The 23,200-nt window shown below is 35.0% G+C and overlaps 2 protein-coding genes across 3 annotated transcripts in view; one reads left to right on the forward strand and one right to left on the reverse strand.

Annotated features, from left to right (window-relative positions):
* The window catches only part of LOC134851611 (uncharacterized), a 36,089-nt gene extending 17,929 nt beyond the window's left edge, over nucleotides 1–18,160 (forward strand). Inside the window, exon 5 of one of the 2 annotated variants that reach the window (XM_063867766.1) lies at nucleotides 17,721–18,160. In XM_063867766.1, coding sequence (XP_063723836.1) covers nucleotides 17,721–17,837 — 117 coding nt within the window. In that variant the 3' untranslated portion in view covers nucleotides 17,838–18,160. The remainder of the gene's footprint in view (nucleotides 1–17,720) is intronic. The other variant, XM_063867767.1, reaches the window with a different exon arrangement.
* A 128-nt stretch (nucleotides 18,161–18,288) lies between these two features.
* LOC134850881 (WASH complex subunit 5-like) overlaps nucleotides 18,289–23,200 on the reverse strand; it is a 127,709-nt gene continuing 122,797 nt past the window's right edge. Inside the window, exons 15-18 of the mRNA XM_063866643.1 lie at nucleotides 20,348–20,481; nucleotides 19,654–19,868; nucleotides 18,841–19,121; nucleotides 18,289–18,578 (exon numbers count right to left, since the gene is read on the reverse strand). Coding sequence (XP_063722713.1) covers nucleotides 18,360–18,578; nucleotides 18,841–19,121; nucleotides 19,654–19,868; nucleotides 20,348–20,481 — 849 coding nt within the window. The 3' untranslated portion in view covers nucleotides 18,289–18,359. The remainder of the gene's footprint in view (nucleotides 18,579–18,840; nucleotides 19,122–19,653; nucleotides 19,869–20,347; nucleotides 20,482–23,200) is intronic.

A 23,200-nucleotide genomic window follows, 5' to 3' on the forward strand; every position in this document is an offset into this window, starting at 1 on the left:
AAGAAAATTTCACTAAAGATGAAGTTTCACAACATACAAAACATGACTTACAAAAAATTTTGGCATGGTTTATAATAGATTATTTCACACATAATATAGATTTAATTCCACAAGCAAGAAAAAAATTTCAGACCTCAAAATTCAAACGATGATACCGCCATCACAGAACAGTCAGACTACGTTTGGGACCCCGAATGGTCTCATTATGCATTCATAAATATCCCACAATCAATCTCAAGTCAAGCAATAAGTACAATATCTTATGTAAGAGATTATGTAAGAGTAATACCATTAACCATTGACGCAACACCTTTAAACTACAATACATTTTTACCTGATACGCGAAATAACAGTTTAAATTCGACCGTCATACACAATGAAAACCTTAATGGAACTAGGAACCTCACTCAACAAGATATTCAAACACCATCACACTTCATAAATGAAGAAATCGTCCAAACAACAACAACTACACAACAAAGTATTTCACCAATACGTCCAAATTTAACAACACCAAGAAATACAAACACTTCACTAGCACAAGTAACCTTACAATCAACCGTTAAACCTTCGGTTGCTCCAAAATATTCACAAATGGATTATCAAACATATAGACCCATGACAGTACCGTCAAAAACACGCAGAACATTCACAAGAAACACTTTTGCGGAACACAATTATAATTACGCACATTCATCAAAAACAAACTATCCCCCACGAAAAAATAATAATAATCAGATAAGATCTCGATATTGGGATAACCCAATGGCAACAACCAACTCAGTAAATTTTCAAACTAATTCACATCCTCCACAGGATCGTAGTGAAAATTACCCATTCTTTCAACAGAATAAAAATAAAAAGCAAGCACCTCATCAAACGGATTAGTTATCCTCTGATGATGATTATTTACAACCAGATATATTTGCACCATATACTCAAGATTATCGTGGACAAGGAGTGCAGAAACCACATACATATCATAGAATTTTTTTTCCACATCCAACAGATACACAAAATCAACAACCAATACAAATGCAAAACCCAATTAATACACAATCTTTTCAACCAATTCAGCCACAAAACCCAATGATTACACACTCGTATCAACCAGCACAAATGCAAAATGAAATACCACTCCCATATTACCTTCAACAACACGAAATAACAAAAAATCAACTCTCAAATTTTTCACAAATGCCAAATGCCGCAGAATCATTACAAATGACAATGAATCCATACCTTATGGGTGGATCATCAATAACATCAAATAAACCATTAATGGTATTCACAGGAACAGACCCTGAATATTCTGTAGAAGATTATTTAAATGCAGTAACAGCAAATTTAATTTTAAGTATAGGACCTGAACCAATTAATACGCCACTACATCAAAATTGGATACATCGACGCACAGCGTTGATACAAACAACCTTAGATGGCGCAGCCCAAAAATGGTTTTCAGTATTGCCTATAGAAATAAAATCAAATTGGAAAAGATTTACACAAGAATTTTCAAAAATGTTTGACTCCGAGAGAAATAAACAACAACAAAGAGTTTTATGTAATGAAATTCGCAGATTACCAAATGAAACCATCAAACAACTAGCAGTACGTATCGGAACACTAGTTCGAAAAGCATATTCATTAAATACGCACGACTATAAAAACACAAAAATGACAGAAATCTTAATGATGACCTTAACACCTCAATTAAGGAAAATAGCAATAAAAAAGAGAGCATCCCATCCCTCCTCAATTCGAGAGCCCGATCTGGATTTTCGAAAACTAGTAGACAAACTAGAACAAGCGGAAATCACAATGAAATTTGAAGAAACAGAAAATCTGAAGTTACAATATGTTAATCGAATTGAAACAAATACCACAAATATCAACAACATACAGGAATCAGATACAGACCTAGTTGAAAAAATCACTGAAATACTAAATATTTATGAAAAACACCCAAATTTTAAAGGCAAACCATCAATCCAAAATATTCACAAATGGATTATCAAACATATAGACCTATGACAGTACCGTCAAAAACACGAAGAACGTTCAAAAGAAAAACTTTTGCAGAACACAATTATAATTATGCACATTCATCAAAAACAAACTATCCCCCACGAAAAACTAACAATAATCATGTATGTTCTCACTCTTGGGATAACCCAATGACAACAACCAACTCAGTAAATTTTCAAACTAATTCACATCCTCCACAGGATCGTAGTGAAAATTACCCATTCTTTCAACAAAATAAAAATAAAAAACAAGCACCTCACCATACGGATTACTTATCATCTGACGATGATTATTTACAACCAGATATTTTTGCACCGTATACCCAAGAATATCGTGGACAAGGAGCACAAAAACCTTATACATATAATAGAATTTTTTCTCCAAATCCAACAGATACACGAAATCAACAACCAATACAAATGCAAAATCCAACTAACACACAATCTTTTCAACCAATTCAACCACAAAACCCAAAGATTACACACTCGTATCAACCAACTCAAATGCAAAATGAAATACCACTCCCATATTACCTTCAACAACACGAAATAACAAAAAATCAACTTTCAAATTTTTCACAAATGCCAAATGCCGCAGAATCACTACAAATGACAATGAATCCATACCTTATGGGTGGATCATCAATAACATCAAAAAAACCACTAATGGTATTCACAGGAACAGACCCTGAATACTCTGTAGAAGATTATTTAAATGCAGTAACAGCAAATTTAATTTTAAATATAGGACCTGAACCAATTAATACACCACTACACCAAAATTGGATACATCGACGCACAGCGTTGATACAAACAACCTTAGATGGCGCAGCCCAAAAACGGTTTTCAGTATTACCTATAGAAATAAAATCAGATTGGAAAAGATTTACACAAGAATTCTCAAAAATGTTTGACTCCGAAAGAAATAAACAACACCAAAGAGTTTTATGCAATGAAATTCGCAGATTACCAAACGAAACCATCAAACAATTAGCAGTACGTATCGAAACACTAGTTCGAAAAGCATATTCATTAAATACACATGACTATAAAAACACAAAAGTGACAGAAATTTTAATGATGACCTTAACACCTCAATTAAGGAAAATAGCAATAAAAAAGAGAGCATCTCATCCTTCCTCAATTCGAGAGCCCGATTTAGATTTTCGAAAACTAGTAGACAAACTAGAACAAGCGGAAACTACAATGAAACTTGAAGAAACGGAAAATCTAAAATTACAGTATGTTAATCGAATTGAAACAAACACTACACATATCATTAACATACAGGAATCAGATAGAGACCTAGTTGAAAAAATCACTGAAATACTAAATATTTATGAAAAACACCCAAATTTTAAAGGCAAACCATCTTTCAAAAAATGGTGTAATTATTGCCGACGATACGGACATAGTATTTCTGAATGTAGACAAAAACAACAAGATAACCAGAACAAACCTCAAAAGTATAAAGAACCAAATAAATCATTTTATCAATATATGAAGAAAGATCAAAATCTACCAAACAAAAACGTATACAGTAACAACAGTTCAGGAAAACCACTTCCGAACAATACAAATTACACAAGGAATCAATCATTATATAACTCAAGTTATAGAGGAAGATCACCAGAACGAAGAAATACACAGAATTCTTCACAAAATCATTATAATCGACCAAATAGTCGAAATAACTACTCGAGATCAAATTCAAATACAACACAATTTGTTTCTAGATCCAATTCCCAATCAAACCCAAGAAATAAATACTATCCAAACAATCAATCACGAAACTCATCATATAACAGAAATAGAAACTATTCAAATCATCGAAACAGAAGTTATTCGAACAATCGAAATCAAAATTACCCAAATAATCAATCCAGAAATAACTCATATAACATATCAAACTATCACAGATCAAACGACAATTATCAAAACAGATCACGACACAATTCACAAAATCGAAATTCAAGTTAAAATAATCGATCTAGAAATTATTCTCAATCACCACAAAGAAATAATAACCATTATAATAATTCTAAACATCGCTACAGAAGTAGTACACCCAAACATCAAAGACATATTAATTAAGTACAATCAAATGAAGAAACAACATCAGACCCCCCAGGTATTGATGACACAGGAAATAACGAACTACAACTAAATCAAATAAACTGTGGATCATCAGACACAGAAAGTGATACAGAAAACACTATTTCCATAAATATGATAACAGTCGAAAATGACTACGAACCTATTATATATGAACAACCTTTTTCATCACATATATATGAAAATCAATTGCAACTCCTTCACAATTATTATATTGAACCCATCCATACCACACAAACGGCACAAGAAACTAACGAAATCAACACTAAATAAATCCAATGAAAATGACAAAACAAAATGCTTGAATACAAATCACATCTATCAAAATATACAAAAAGAACAACCCAAAGAAAAAATTTGGACAATACCATTTCTTTTAGAAAGTCCAAGAAACAAAGAATTTCAACCACCAGATCTTGAAATTGATTTTTTAATTGATTCAGGAGCAGAATCAAACATAATAAACATTCCCACATGGAATGAGATAAAAACATTACACCCAAAACTAACACCCCTTGCAACCTCCAGTAAACTAGCAACAGCACAAGGATCAACATTGGTAAACTATGGAAAAGTTCAATTATTTCTTCTCCCCACAAGAACAATAGAACAAAATAAAATTTTAAATAAACCATTTAAACAAATATTTCATATCACTGATATTAAACACAATATCATTGGAATACCATTTATCTCTAAATATATACCAACAATTAACATCTTGAATAGTAAATTACTAATCAAAGATAAGTACACAAAAACAAAAGACACATCCCTAACATTTTTTCAAAGATTAAATAAACAATCACAATTCTTTTCAAAATTTTATCCAATATATAACCAACAAAGAAAACACCTGAAACCACTATCAGGAAACATATATAATTTTTCAATAAAACAAGTTCACCAATATGATAAAAATCAAAATAAACAACAACTCTATATGTCAGACTTTGAATTCAAACCTATCCATAAGTTTTTCAAAATCACAATTTCATCCATAAAATATTTGAAAAATTCGAATTCAGATATTATTTCGTTACATGTATACAACAATACACCGTATCAAGTAACATTACCCTTAGGACTTTTAGGATATTGCGAAACCAACGCTACGATATCACCAATGCATGAAAAAGCATACCGCGTAAATAATATACTCCAATTATTAGATATTTGTCAATCCACAATTCTTAATGAAGAATTATCCATAAATAATATAATAAGTAATGAAAAAAGAAATACAGATTATTTCACAAAAACCCCATATTTCAAACCTACATTCAACATAAATAACTATACAGAGGATCAACAGAAATTTTTACCAATGTTCAACTTCCAACATTCACAAATAACACAAGACGAATTTGATAAGTTAGCCAAACAGCTAATAAAATATTCATCAGTCTATGCAACATCCAAATTTGATGTTGGCAAAATCAGCTCATCACTACATCTCCCGTTAAAACCTGACGCAGTTTTCAAAAAACAAAGAGCAAGTAAAGTACCAATTCATTTACACGATAAAGTGAATAGATTACTCGATATTTTAGAACAATACAAAATTATCTCACCGGTAAACAAAGAAGAACAACCAAAAGGTAACATATTTATCAACCCGGTTATCATCCTAGCAAAAGGAGAATCATAAAAAATAGTTCTAGACGCTAGATATCTTAATTCACTAATAGACGAATCAAAATGCAATTGGCCTATTGAACCAATACAAGTTATTTTAACAAAAATCAACGGAAAATACTTTACAACCGCAGATATGAATAGTGCATACAATCAAATGCCACTAGATGAACAATCGCGACGCTTAACAATTTGTTATTGGAAATCAACAATATGAATTCAACCGCCTATTCTATGGAATATCCATAGGACCAGCAGCATTTTCAGCTTTTATGAGTAAAATTTTTAGACCACTAATACTCAAGAAAAACGCAATCACCTATTTAGACGATGTTTTTATGCAATCACAGACAAAAGAAGAAATGTTTAAAGTTTTAGAACACTATCACAAAATACTTCAGAACGAAAATCTGAAGGCCGCTCCCGATAAATCACATTTCTTTTTAACACGAGTTAAATTCTTAGGACACAATTTAGAAAGAAAAACAATCACTCCATTAAAATCACGCATTGATGCTATTCAGAAGCTTCAAACACCAACAAACAAAAAGAAAATCCAAGAATTCCTTGGAATGTTAAATTTTTTAAGCAAATACGTCTATAAAATGCAATTATACTTAAGACCATTCTATAATATACTCAGACAACAAAATAATTTTGAATGGAATACAGAACATCAAACACGATTTGAAGAAATTAAAAAACTCCTAACTGAACAAATTTCGAATACAATTCCAGACCCAAATCAACCATTCTATGCAATGTGCGATGCTTCAAATTTTGGCATCGGCGCAGCGTTATTACAATCACACAATGGTACAAACAAAATGAACCTTATATCAGCAAATTCTCGATTATTCACTCAAGCAGAGCTAAGACTCTCAACCCTAATGAGAGAATGTACAGCCATAATCTATACACTTACAGAATATGAATTTCTGATACTTGGATCAAAACATCCAACAGTTCTATTCACAGATCACAAACCAATCATTTTTCTATTTACACAAAAATCCAACCCAAATCACCGAGTTTACAGATTTCAATTAATTCTAATGAAATTTCCAAACTTACATATAGTTTGGGCAGCAGGAAAAAATCTTGCATTACCAGACACATTAAGTCGAAATACACCACCTGAATTACTTACACGTAAAACTACAGTTGAAATACCCAAAAATATAAAATTTTACCTTGCAGAAAACGAAACATCACCCCGACTAGAATGCAAATATGCAGTAAAAACTGACGTTGAACAATCACAGATAAATAATCTACAACACTTCCCACTTTATTTAGATTGCCAAAATAACCACTACGAAGTTGATCTACTTGGAACATCAACTTTCAAACCAATTCCATATTCACAATGGATAAAAAATAACACCCAACAAAAAAGAGTAAAACAACACTCGCATAAAAAAGACCTTTTTCCGTTAATTGAAAAAGAAAATCTAACTGATGAAATAAATTTATCAGGACCACAAACAAACGATTCAAAATACACAATAAATCAAGTTTTTGACCTCTATGACCCACTTGACACAATTCCTTTATCTAAATTAGAAATTGAAAACATTTTTCTCCTTCCAACAGAAAAAATTACAATTAAAACCTTGAAACAATATCAAAATCTTGACCCAGTAATTAGACAACTAAAATCATGGCACAAATATAAAACTAAACCCGTAAAAGCAGATACCACAATTTTAGGAAATAAAACACTCCTCCGATATTTTCGAAAATTCAACAATACAATAATTAATGAAAACACAGACCTTCTAGAATACCAAATAAATGAATCGACAGTTCCCTGTCTCCCTTTAAGTATGATTCTCATAGCTTTTAACATTTCACATACACAAAACATTAAAGGACACTCTGGATCAGAGAAAACATATTCAAATTTCATACAAAACTTTTATTTCCCAAATGCACCAATTTGGATAGAAGTACTATGCAATGATTGTATAGTATGTCAGCTAAATAAACCTTATCCAAATCAAAAACAAATAGCACAAAAACAAGATTTTAAAGGACAAAGTTTGTACTTTAACCACCGTATTTCATTTGATACGAAAGGACCAATTTCACCATCATCCGAAGGAAACTCCTACATTATGGTAATTGTTGACGCATTTACACATTATGTAGCACTTAACCCAGTACCACATTATAACGCTTATTACGCTTACACAACACTTTATGAACACTGGATAGCCAAATTCGGACTACCAGAAATTTTGGTTACAGACAACGGCACAGAATTCATAAATAATGAAATCATCACATTATGTCATTTATATAACATCAAACACAAACCACGTACATCTCATGCACCTTGGACAAACGGCTTAGTCGAAGGTATGAACCGTTCACTACAAGAATATCTTAGATGTATCATCAATGGAAATGATACAAGATACACCGAATGGTCAGCAGATGTAAAACTATTTCCCTTGGCATATAATTCACAAATCACGACAACTCTAGGAATGTCACCAAATGAAATGGTTTTTAATCAAAAGCCACGCAAACCAATCATGTTTACAGCAAACTCTCATAAAAATGCACAAAGCCATTGTCAACCGAATAAAGACTCAATTTGTTATAACCTACCTTTACACACACATGATGAAGATCATTTTCATCACCCACAAATTCTTAAATTAGCCTCCGGTACACACAATGAATGGATTTTAAACAGAGATAAAAAACACAATGAAATTTACCAAAAAGTAACAAAAAAATTGTTACAAAGGCAAAACATTAATGAACAAATAAATTCACGCTTTACACCAGCCTCCGATTTAAAAATTGGAACATTTGTTTTAATACCCAATTTTAACACTCAAAAAGGAATTTCTAAAAAATTACAACCCCTTCGTAAAGGACCATACCAAATAACTTCCAAACCCACTGATGTCACATATAAAATCACCGACTCAGAACAAAAAGAAATTGTTCAACATCGAAACAATCTATTACCTTATTACCCAAAAGAATACGCACTACGCGAACTAACTCAATTATATTCTTTCACAGGTTTAAAAGTTATTCAAAATAACCCACATACAGAAAATGAAACAAAAGACCAACATGACATTCATCCCGAAAACCAAAGTAAAAAATCAACTACAATAAAACACAATACAAAAAAGCTAGAAAAAAAAAATTCCCAAAAAGAAAGAAAAAATAGAAAAATGACAGAAAAAATTATACCCCAAGAACAAATCGACACATCAGAACATAGAGAGTCATCACGACTTAGAAATCAACCACGCAAAAACTATAAAACATTCATCCCACAATCTAAAATATTAAAGAAAGTTGAATTTCAAAAACAGCTTTAATTTTACATTTAATAATCTTTGCACCTCTGAAATATTTTGAACTTTCATTTTTCAAAATAACATGCTGACAGACACGAAACGATTCTAGTTCAAAATTAGCCAATAGGATTCATCCAATCCGTCACCTTCTATAACACTAACACAAACCAACTAGACGAAAGATATTAAACTCCAGGCATATCTATAACTATAACTTTGCGACCTCCAGGTCAAAAATAAGCAAACCATTCCAACTTGACAACTAAAATAAATATCACCATAATATCATAACCCTCCCTTATCTAATAAACCAAAGATCAACAATATTTCCCCAACTCAGACCTCAAATACCCCCCAAACAAATATGTTAAATTAGCCTAAAGTAAAAGAACGACCATTTTAATTAGCCTAAAGTATCCAAAACTCAAAAATACCCCAGATCACTTGACAAATAAAAATAAAGAAAAAGAAGACCCCCCGATCACCATAAAATTCGCCCCCAACAATTTTTCACAAAACTCAACCCACTTGTCAAAAAACCAATAAATAATTCGACCACACTTGAAAATTGCCTCAAACAACAAAAAATATCCGATCGAGAAGCCATTTCTTAAATGCTCTTCTCTCGACCAGTCAACATAATTCTTAACATTCTCATAAACTTTTTAACGATATTTTAACTTTTAATCATATTTCTTTTTGATACCTTTGAAGCTTTTATAATAATCTTAATCATTTTTTGCAATATTTTTTAAATTTTCTATTCCATATTTGAACTATACCTCCAACTTTCAAAAGCTATTGACTATATCCACAGGTACGATTCACAAAACTTATCTAAATGATACGAACCATTTTTAGTAGAACCGATATTTTTTTACTATTTGTAATTTTTATAACATTTCTATCATCCCTCATCTTGACAATATGCAAATGTATAAAAAAAGCAATCATCACATTCGCCCTAGCAACAATTCTCCTAATTCTTTTTCTAGAAGAGTACTACAATAAACATAAATTTTTTCACTAAAAGAAATAGATCAAAAACCATCAAAAATTGCTAACCAACAATCACACAGTCAGTCTTCACCGACATCATCCCAAGAAAACCCAACACCACCTACAACTACCCAAAACCCCCAAACATCTACACGAATTTCTTTCCAAGATAACCCCTATACCTTTGAAGAACGACACGCTCGCTTATCTGAACCACTAGAACCAGTTCAACGACAAGCACCTCTAAGTGAACCAACATATAACTTATACCCAACACTACCACAAGAATTACGTAGAATACGAAATCTTAGTCAAAATCAAAATACAGTTGAAATAAATAGACAAATTATACATCCTCGACGAAACAGAAATTTTCAAACCCCCCGAGTTCATTTTGATATACCCCAATCCCCATCACAAAGTACTCCAGAAAACCCCATTGGTATATTACCAGAAACCCCTACGCTTCTTTCACAACGTAGCACCTCAAGCCTACCCTCGGATTACTTAGGTTCAACACCAACATCTGAACAAATACGTGAAAATCCCTTTAACCCCCCAAACCAAACATCACGACTACCATATTGGACAACACAATCATTCACACAAGGTGAACCAAATTTAATCAATGATCCAATAGATATTTCTACGGATACAACAACATCCTCATCACTACCAGAAACATTATCACTACCATCAACACCATCAATAAGCCAGATTTCACCAACGCCTTTTAACTTAAATTTCCCAAATAACCTCGACGCTAGATATCGAGAACAATCATCAACAAATATTCCTTTAAGACTAGACTGGAATACATTCACAGCACCTCCACCATTATTTGGACAACACCCAGAAAGTAACCGACTCCACAACTGGGCACTCAATAGACTACAATATAGACAAGACATCCACGAAGACATTCGTGATGATAACATCCAAATACTCCAACAAAATAGTCTACAATTAAAATTTGAAATCACGGTTAAACTAAACCACATTGCTCAACATCCCTACCCATTAAACCCACCAAATATAACAGCTCAATCACTACCACCACCATTTATAACAACTGAAGTAATATACAAATACGACAGATCTACCAAAAAGACAATTGGTTACATCACATTTTATAACCCATACTCAGGATTATCATACACATGTATATTCTAAAAATATTAATTTTTCTCCAACTCCTTTTTCTAGTAATCTCCAACCAGAACATAAATCCTTCCCCCCGCACAGGACCCCAAGATTTATTAGTAACACATTACGATTGTGAAGAAAATGAACAAAAAACACTACACAAATATGCAATAAATCAAGTATCACAATGCGAAACAGAACCACAAGCTATAGAAACTACAAATGTAATAGCGACACTTCATTCAAAAGCCCGAGCAACAACAGTTATAGGATATAAATTCACAGCAACATTTTCTGAAAAGAAAGTACATTGTTCACAAGTCTCAAATGGAAATAAAAACCGACTTGACCACGAATCATTCTATCAGAGTAATATCGAACGACGTTTACATCTCAATCCCGAAGATTGTAAAAACGAGTTACTCAGACTAAATATAACAAGAAATAAAAACACAGATAGAAAGTTAGTATATTTCCAAGTTTTTGCAGATTCTGTACATCAAGCAGAACTTGAAAGATATCAAGGACATATAAAACTAGATGAAAAATACCCATACAACGGCGCACACGGAAGATTAACTTATGACATACACGATAAACACTGGATACCACAACATGGTATAAATAACCCATCAAACTGCAAAGCAGACACAAAAAATAAAGGATATCAAGAAATAATGTTTTTTTGCGATTGGAAAATACAACTCGAAAAAATACAACTCACACGCGATTTATCTGACAACACAATGATCTATCAAGGAATTAGATTACCTTGTAAAAACGATCAAGGCTATTGTGACCCTACAACACGAACACAAGCAACAATTGTTTGGTTCCCCGAAGACATGTACAACATTTCAAGTAGCAAAAATACACGCTCGAATGATAAAATTTCACGAAAAATATTTTATACAATCAATTCCATATGAACAAGTAAATCTATCACGAAAACAAAGTTCTAATTTTAGAAACATACACAATATAGAAAATAAATTGACACGTTTTCAAATATATCAAGAAACAGAACTTGCATGTAAATACAGAAACCCACTTCACAAAACACAATACTCCGAAATATTAGTTGAATACGAAAAAGGATTCGACATGACCACTGGAAAAATAAAAATCGACCCATACGCCACAAGTCATCCTATAAACGAAGGAACATCATATATACCAGTTAATTTTCAAAAAAGTAAAGGTCAACCTGGTGGACATCTAAAGCCCCATGACACTAGAACCACACGTTTACAAGAATTATCACTAATGAATAGTACATATTTCGGTAATATCCACTACGATATTCACTTAGATATGAAATTAGACTACACAATTAGCCGAATTTTTCAAGAAATGTCACTCTCTGAATTAGAAACACTTCACCAACTATGCGAATTAGAAAGAACACAAACCTTACAATCACTAGCACTAGCAGTACTAAAAATACCCTACGCAGGATATTTACTATCAGGAAATAGATCAAATTTTTTAGACTACGAAGGAAACATTTTATGGTTTTATACCTGTACCAAAAAAGTATCACCACTATATGTTTTTGAAGATAAACGATGCTATAAAAGAATCCCTATCTTTTATAAGAATAAAGTACATTTCGTTGACACATTTTCAAGACGAACCTATTTCTGGGATACCGCAGTTCCATGTGGATCAGAAAATAGCCACAATGTAGTACAACTGAACCCTGATGAAGATAAATATTACCTTCTTACCCCATACCCCACATTAATGCAATCACTCAAAAAAAAATTTTCACCAGAAAGCATAAGAGCTATTGCTCGAAACCCAAATATCGACTTACAATCAATTGGAATATATTCAAAATCCGATATCCAACATCACATTAGAACACAACAATTCCAAGAATTATTAACACAAATGGACACTATACAAAGACAATCAATTGACCAAAACTTACGCAAACTTGCCGAAACCGCAGGATTTGCAGATATTTATACACAAGATTATAGCGGATATTTTAAAGACATTAAAGACTATATATATCTAAACGGTGAAAAATACCGACCACAAGATATCTCACCTTTAAACATTTTTAGCTTTGTTACACTAAAAAATGAAATTCTTGATTTTCTAGGATGGCCCTATTAAATCTTAGAAAAGTTGACTATTCTATACGCAATGTTTAACTTTATAGGATTTCTTTTTTCACTTTTAAAAGGAATCTATAACACATGTGCTATACACACACAGGTCAATAGACAAGCAAGTGTAGCACGCATACTATTTGCAGGTTTTTTTGGAATTTTTTCATCATCAATGAACAAAATTCTTTTAGACGCACAAATAAAAGAATACAACACAAAAATAGCAACAAGACAGAACACATACGATGAAGAACATAACAATGTAGAAATAACGCCTACAGCACCACAGTTACCACCCCTACCACATAACCATCCATTATCCCTAGTCCCACGAAATTTTCGAAATTTAGCAATAACACATAATCCAAATTTCAGACCAACCATATCACAAAGTCCCATTCAACATTTAATGACACATCATTCACAAGATGAAAATACATATGAACAAATTATAGAACAACCCCATACCACCGCTTTTCAGTCTCAAAATAATAATTTTTTTAGCCCACGATGAGCCGACAACTTGGATCCCTGCACCGCTCAAATTCCCACCCAACCAACCTCAACACTCCAATTACAATAATTCCACTTTTTGCTTTCCCGCCACCCGATTTCCCAACCAGTAATATAACATCAGGCATGAATTCAGACTAGGCATGAATTCACATATTTCAGTTTTATACTCCATTTCACAACTCAATAACCCTAATATTGAAACCCCTGATGAATTTGCAGACTCTGAACCATCTCCATCCAATAATTTTCAAACCAACTCCTCAATTTTTTCAACACCCCTTTTCAACCAATCCCACCAAATAACCCACTCCCATCCATTTCTACACCCTCTTACGCTTCCCAAGTCACCCCAACCTACTCTTCATTTCATTCAGACCGATCATCCAATTCTCCAGATACTCCCCAAATCTCCCAAGAACTAGATAATTTCATCACCCTACAACAACAACCCTTCCACCTTGACACCCCCACTATAAATCAGATTTCATCCACAATAGAATCATCAAACCCACCTACCCCTACACTCTCTTCAGCTTATATTATACCGCATCATTAGCACCATCATCCACACCCACCGAATCATCAAATAGCACTAATAGAGCTTATCGCACTTTCAAAAGAAAATTCCCAAACCATCCATTTCCAACAAAACCAGGAATAGCCCGTGAATATATTAATCATCCAAATCACACTAACACGAAAGATTTTTTAACAATCACCCTACCTTCATTTCCACAGTATACTTTAAACACCCCTCATGACACTAACGACACACGTAGCTTTGTAGACGAACATGTTTTAATGCCTACACTTCATTGGACATCATATTATCATTTTACTAATCCCCTTTGCCTACCATTATCTAATACTCACATCGATATAGAAAGAAATTAAGATATGCTATACCGACTCACCACACCACTAACACATAGACAATTTACTTATATAGGATATAAAAAGTCACTAAAAACATACACTGCACCCCGAGCTAACGAATATACGCTAGAATATTACGATCATAACATCATCCGAGCTAACCAAGACCAATTTTTAGATGATGATCGCTTCGCTAACCCACAAATCACAGAAAAATTCTTCATCAAAACACCATATGTATTTACACTCAATATATTTGATCGCAAATTCGACCACGTCATTTCTGAAGCACTAACCGACATGCAAGCTTACGAAAGTTTTAAAGAAAGATTTCAATTATTTTCACTAACCTTTAATTTCCTTGCACCACATGAACGCGATTTACACTGCTCACACGACATTATGTTACGCACTAAACAAACCCACACATATACATACTATCGCTTCATACAAAATCATTTTGACCTACACACTCCATCAAGACAACCACACCACCGTTTTCAATTTATTAACTCTAAATACACTTCACCATTTTTTCTTAACTTCACATATTGCATCAAAGATACTAACCTTCACGGTATTCTTCGCAATTATGATCCCATAACCCAAATGTATGTTTTTTGTCCCATCACGAAGACCCTTAACGCAGAAGAATCCAGACCCTTCCTTATCCCACATGAATTTATTCAACCTATAGAAATCCCAATATTAGAATTCATCCACAACACAAAATACAATCACAAATTATATAATCTCATCCAAAACACACCTTATGAGTTTGCAGTTGGCACTGAAGAACTAAAAACTATTAAAGCACTTCAATTGCTTTGGCCACTGCTTCAAACTAAAAACATCATTCGCATACTAGCAAAATTACTAACAAATTCCGACATAATACACGACATCTTCCCCCACGGTTTTTTCCCCGACGACTAACAGGTAAGTATAACTTATACATATTCTTCACTAATAAATTCAAATTAAAAACTAATCATTCTTTATCCATGTCTCATTTAGATTTTTAGTTTTCATCCCACGATCATCTGCAAAAAACACAAAAGAAAAATAAAAAATAGAAAACTTCTTCAAATTCTTCAAAACTCTATTACTATTTTGCACTAGATAAATTCAATAAAATGCATACCAATGTAGTAAATTAATTTATAAATTGTATCCCCACAAGCAGTAAATTTAGTAATGATGAAAATTTGTAACTTAATTTTTCCCCAAAACTAGCAGTAACATTGACATTCTATGTAGTAAATTGATAAGACGAAAATGCAGTACTAACCTTTTGATATTTTCATTCACTCGCACAAGAACTCTATCCAAACTCGCACAGCTTGCCCACGAAGAATTGTTTAAATAATGAATTTCAGTTTCAAGTTTTCACACTCAACAACTCTAACACACGATAACAAGTTTCAAACTTTCCTTTAACACGGTTGGAAAGGAATTATATACTAAACAAAACTAACCAACGCAGCTTACTAAACACCACAACACATAGAATAACAGCATGACTAAGAAAAGAAACCAACGGTACCCAAACGGGATTAACCCAGTTTAAAACTGGATAATTTATTCTTTTGAAGACTATTATAAAGTCTAAGAAAGAAATAATAAAACACAAAAAAGTCGAAAGACAAACCCATACCAAAAACAATTTGATTTTTGAAAAAAGGACACAACCAACGAAACATAAGAAAAACCACCACAAACCCGACATAAAACGTTATCACATAACAGGACCACTCCTGGCCTAACCAACCAGAGAGGACGTCCTGAGCATGCTCTATAGCCGGCCTAACCAACCGCGCTACATCCACGCTTTGTGACCACACTTCTATTTTTAATAAGAGGTACTCAAGGGTGAGTAACTCTTCAAAATAACCGAACTAAAACAAAAAGCTTTTGTGAAAACAAATAACCAAAATCATAATTAAAACACTGAACTAATAAAAATTTTATAAAATGTAAATTATACCTTGCAGTATATAGATCAGCATACAACACCAAAAAGAGCATCCAAAGACAAAATGACCCCACTACACTCGAAAAAGAATGGCCAACCACAATCAATATGCCGTCCACAATCACAACTCAAAGGATTTAGAGTACGACTTGACTTCGCAGAAAAGGACTTCATTGAATTAGACCAATGACCACCTCGATGTTCAAGTATACGTACAGATCCGAGTAACCAGGCATCCCCTCCACGCACAATCTCCACGCCATTCCCAGACAAGGTCGAACACAAAAGAAGTTCTCTACATGAAACAGAAAACCTGTCATAGCCAACCATTCTGAAATCAGATTGAGTTTGTTGAGAAAACCCATTCGTTGTCATAAGAAGACACAACGATTGATCCTGGAACTTCTCTAACAAGAGAACCCAGAAGAAATATGATGTTCGCCAAATACCAACGTCCATCATCCATCCTTTGAATTGCAGAAAGGCAATTCTAAAAAACTCTGTAAAACCCGGATGGGTGGAACCTGATCTAAACTACATTTTATGATTGGATAAATTAGATATTTTACCACTGTAAAGTATTTAATATTAACCAATCATGATCCATCTAACTAACAACCCACTTATTTGTAAGTGCTGAAATTACTTGTAATTTCAGCACCAGAGAGATTTGAATTTAACTTAGAAATTAGTTGCCTCTCCAAGAGAACTTCAGCAGCCGCAATAAACCAGTATACCCTAGATCTATTGAGCCTAGCAGAGACTAGTTAAACAACCTGAGACTAGATAGTATAAGAGTAAGATTAGGATCGGTATTAGACTAAGAAGTTGCACGAATCTATCCGGCCGAAAATAAGATAGCGTGACGAGCAGACGGTGTACCCTATCCGAAATTACTCTATGAGTTAACCACATTGGACTTAACTCAATACCATGTTGTGATATGCCACGAGTCATATTTTATTGTTCCTAGATAATAAGGATGATTGGAATCTTGGCTGGAATCTTCATTTGCATCTTGATTCTACTGGCTGTCGGGATCTGCAGCAGAAACAGACTCTCCTGTGAAAAGAATGAATATGCAGTGTAAAATGACACACTGAATCAAATACCAACAACTTGATTCAGGTCATTGAAACGATACGCAAAATGGTACACTGCTCCACAGCTGGCCACTGAACTAGAATGCAACCAGTACCCCGAACCTCCATCCATGAGCAAACGAAATAACTTCATCAATGCCGAAAATTTCGAGAACGACTGGCGTCAAGTTTTGCGAGAAGTTGAGAACACGACAGGAAAATTTAGAAACTGGAATTCATAATGGATCACTTACGAAACTTGAAAAACAAATAAACTTCATAATAGCTAACTTAGCAATTTTAACTAACACAAATGCATGCTTAGATAGCAGACAGCTAATTTAGTTAGTTTTTAGTTTGGATCAACTTAAAGAGAACAGAACTAGTCATGCAAACTGAGAATTGCTGCAAAACAGTTTATATGAATATAAATTATTGAGATAGATATAAAATGTAGTTTATTAAATATATATTCAGTTATGAAACTATAACTTTCTAATCTATGATAAGATAGATGGAGGACATATGCTTCACATGTGTAAAGGCAGTTCCAAGATATGAGCGGGGATGTAGTTGGACAAGAGAGTGTCGTTGGAGTCGGAGATGAGAGCCAGCTGGCGCATGAAGTGCAGCACCTGGGACAGGTCAGAAGGAAGTTCCGAGAGGGGCTTCGAGGGGTCACCAGAGGGCAAGAGAGACACCAATGACGTCACATATGAGCCCATGTACGAGAACACCTCTAGGAGCACCTGTGAAAAGAAGAGTATCACATCGCGCCCGAGCAAAAATGGTCGAATAGATTCAGTCGTTATAGACCAGACTAACAAATAGGGACCAAAAATGAAGGATCGTCTAAGAAAGACAAACATAGATAGATAGAGAAAAAAAAGAGAGAGAGAGAGAGAGACAGGTGAGAGAATAGAAGCCTAAAAAGACCTTTTTTTTCAAAACATGCCTAATTTCCGTCTAAAATCCCCAATAACCAGAAAGAGGATGTCGAAAGATACTAGCCTGGTTGTGGAACTGCTTGAGGAATGTGTGCACTCCTAGGAGCAACATTCGGGTGTCCGCGTAGTCGGCTGGGACGCCCACTGCAGACGATGAGGAGGGGGAGGGGTTGATGAAGGTGGCCATGTTGCGGGCGAAGGGGGCAGATGCCCTGTTGAGGTGTCCGATCACTAGCAGGGTGGTGATAACAGGTACGAACTTCATGCTGGGATCCGGAGTCAGGATGTAGACTTTGCTGAGGGGGTCACTCAGTCCACTGTGGTTCAGATACTCCGACAGATCAACTAGCAAAACAAAACTCTGAGAATACTTTTAATACTAATCCGGCCTCTATATATTTATATAGAAACAAGTCGGGAAGTTCAAAAAAAGCAACTGAACAAACACATCAGGTTTTTTTAAAATCTAAGGCCCATGTTTTGAGACCTGACTTTACTTCTGCAGTTACTCTTCTACAAGGCACATTCTCGACTAACATTCCTGTACCGAGGTCTACTTTTTTTTATTAGCAACCGGCCCTGCTCATTTATAGCCAGCCTGAGGGAGAGGGATGTCATCCATTTTACCAAAACCGGTCCCACCTAGAGGAGGCGGATGACACTGGGAACCCACCGACAGCGACCGAAGTGGGATTCGTACTTTGAAAATAATTATCGAATCTTTCTTCTTCTTTTGAGTTTTCAATTACTTTAGTTGCCATGTTTTGTTTCCAACTTTATGTTTCAATCCTAAGTTACACAGTGAGGACGTTTACAAATGAAAAGTCACGAATGGCTCGAGCAATCAACATTAAGAAAAGTTAAATCATTAACATACCTAACAGTGGGTCTTCGCTAGGGTATGGCTTGTGTTTGGGGTTGAGAGTGTGTGCTTCTATGTCGTGCAGAATGGCCTTGTTGAGAGTGAGGAGACAGGAGTGCAGGTATTGGGATCTGGAGGAGGAGAGGAGAGACAGCTTCTGGTTCAGGTGCATCCTCAGCTGCTGTATCTGACCCATCCTGCTCAACACTGTCAGCAGTGGCTGGATGAAACTACAAAACATCACAACATAAACAACTTGCCCATCCCATCCCTCCTCCTCCACTTGTGAATATTCTTCTATTCCAACAATCAAGTTCAACAATCTCCTTAAAAGTTTAACCCAAAAAAAACTCAGTGGGAATCTGCGAGCAGTTCGTTCATTAGTCCGCTTCATCTAGTTTACACACACCTAACTTGATAGCATCCTCAGTTTTTATTTATACAATAAGATTCGCATGATGCATGACGAAATGTAACAACGAGCCAAACAAGTGTCTTACAATCACTGAAAACAATTATGGAGTATGGGTTCTTCAGAGAAACAGCCAGAGAAGAAAAAACTGCCGGCGCAAAACTAAAACTTTTTGCAATTCAGAACAAAATGGTAATTATTCTTCATTTATTTGTCAGCCAATATTCACAATCAAATACAAAACATACAAGGATGGAGATAGTTGCAACTGTTCAGTACAGTAAGAGGTTCACTAACTTTCTGAGTTTGTTGAAGGCGGCCAGTAGCATCTTAGAAGGCTGGTCTTTACTGCCTTGACTCACTCCCTTAATTCCACTCAGTCCTTTAATGGTGGCTGTCAAGTGCTCAACCACCAGCTGCTGTGAAATCACCTATATAAACACACAGCAAATATATCAAGCTCATCATGTTTCCCTTGTTTATATAATGAACGCATACCTTCAGTCATCCCATCAATGCTCTATATCACGGAGGAAACCGGTCGAGTCGACAGGCAATTGACCGGCCGAGTCGACCGGTGGCAAGCCGGTCGTGTTGACGATTTCTAACCACACAGTCAGTAATTTTCTGAGCATGACAATTGCGCTCACTTACAATAACCAAACTAATAAGCACAACTTTGGTTCGATTCGATTTTTCAATCATGACGTAATTGCGTTTGTGTCAAATGTGATATCATATTGTCGACATTTTAACCTTTAGGTTATACTCAGTTATGATCATACTAATTGAAACACCTGCCAAAAGCGCAACGGCTTTTGGCAGAACTAGTGTCCGATCATTAACCTTTATTGATACGTAACCAATTCTGTGCAACTAATTCTTAATTCAACTTTTTTATTTAACTCTTAGTTTAGCCTAGTTACTCTTAGTCTTTTAATCTAGTCTTAGATAACAGCCTACAACTAACTTGTAGGGATCTTAAAACCAACCTGTCTTAAACTAGTCTTAGTTAAAGTTTAACCAATTTAATAAACCGACGGTTTCATCCTATCTTTTTAACATGGCGCAGTCAAATGAGTCGAACCTACGAGGACTAGAGTTTTTTTTGGAAAAACACATCGAGCAAAAACCAGCACGACTGGGAAAAATGGTCAGAAAAGTTCCAATTAACAATCATCGCGAAAGATTCCGTGGACATTGAAGACGTAATCAACTCCCCGTCAAGACCCGAACTAGCAAACCCTATGGCCGAACCAACGGATACTGCCGATGATTAAGCCCGTCGGACCGACAAAGACGAACGTCACCGACTAGCTATCCAAGATTACACAGATAATGCAAAATCCATCGGCCGAAGAAAACGAGTCTTTAGAGAAATTCCACGAAACACTATCCGAGTTAGCAAAAAATTGTAAATTAGGAGAACTTGAGTCAGAATTAGTCAGAGATATTTTTATTACAAATACGCGAAATGTCGAGATTCAGAAAAAATTATGTATCGAATACTTGACTCCAGAAAACGTGCTGTCCTACGTACTCGTCCACGAGAAAGGTACCAAAATTCACCAGCAATACCTGAAATTCCCTGTCTATAATGCGGCGCAAAGACCACAATACGTATAGAACGAACCGACCCTAAATATTGTCGAAAACAAAAAATGTCGTAACTGTGGTCAGCAGTTCAAGAAAGGACACCTAACTACATGCCCAGCCAAGGATAGAAAATGCAATACGTCCGGCCGTAAAGGTCACTTTGCAAAGTATTGCACGAGTGCATTAAGGACGCAAACAAACGTAGTCGAACAAACATCTCACGATAAAGAAAATACCCGGGCTAACCGCAAGAGAATCCCGAATTCGAAGTCAACTTGGATGATTTTTTTAAATATAGCGGTGGACACGGATATTCAAAAAAACGCAGTCGAAGATAAGATCGAGCGCGGAGTGAGAACCGTTTTCAATCACGAAGGACTAAAACTAAAAAATACGCTCATGGTATCTCTAGGAAACTACAACCCCTACCACACAGAAATTCAGATTGACTCAGCAAGCCCAGTTTCATTTATGAAGAAAGATCTACTTCATGAATTGAAAACTCGAGATAGATTTTTAAAGATAGAAGCTGTGGAAAAAATCACAAGGAAAGCGTATCAGGGCTTCGGGAGCGCAATAAACATCATTGGAAGAGTTCGAGTGAGGATTCGATCGAAGGGTTGGGACGCTAGAGATCAGAAACTCTTTATTACTGAAGGAGCAGAAAGAAACCTCCTCGGAAATGACATTACCGAACATGGGGATAGAAGTACTACAGAAGCAACCCCCACCCAATGGGTCAGAGTTACGGCTAACCCAGAAAGGATCTCCTATCGGGACAGACGTCAACCAAATAAAATTTGCATCAGACAGAAAACCAGACCGGGACCAAGATACACCATTACAAAGTGAGTTTAAAACATACATATCAAGACGATTTTCAGACCTTATAAAAAGATCCGGTAGATCGAAGAATTTCATAATTAACACTTACTTCAACGAACCAATAGAACCGATACAGGTCAAGGGGAAACGCATTCCAATCCATCTTCTCCCTAAGGTGAAATTACGCATCGACCAACTACTAAGAGATGGTCACATTGAAAAATTGTCTAGATGTTCTGAAGATTGTTTCATCTCCTCTATCGTAATTACAGCCAAAAGGGACGGATCAATTAAATTAGCGTTTAACTCAAAATTATTCAACAAACAGATATTTCGTAATAGATATCAAATGCCGAATCTATTTGAACTAATCGATAACGTAGCAGTGTTGATTAGCGGTCACGATGAAAACAAAATTTGGTTCTCATCGATCGATCTAAAGTACGAATATAGCCAAATACCGTTATCAAAAAAGGCAAGCAACCAATGTAACTTCAATATCGTAGGGAGAGACGTGACAGGCTCCTACAGTTTTAAAATCGGATTTTACGGGTTAGGCGATATGCCCAACGAATTTCAACGCATAATGGACCGTATGACGGAGAAATTACCAAACACCCATTGTTATCTTGACGACATCTTAAATGCTACCGTGGTAGCGAGGACGAACACCGAAAACTAGTTACTAACTTTTTAAAAACACTAGACGACGAAGGATTGGCCAAAAAA

The sequence above is a fragment of the Symsagittifera roscoffensis genome, chromosome 7 (assembly GCF_963678635.1).
Source record: "Symsagittifera roscoffensis chromosome 7, txSymRosc1.1, whole genome shotgun sequence".
NCBI lineage: Eukaryota > Metazoa > Xenacoelomorpha > Acoela > Convolutidae > Symsagittifera > Symsagittifera roscoffensis.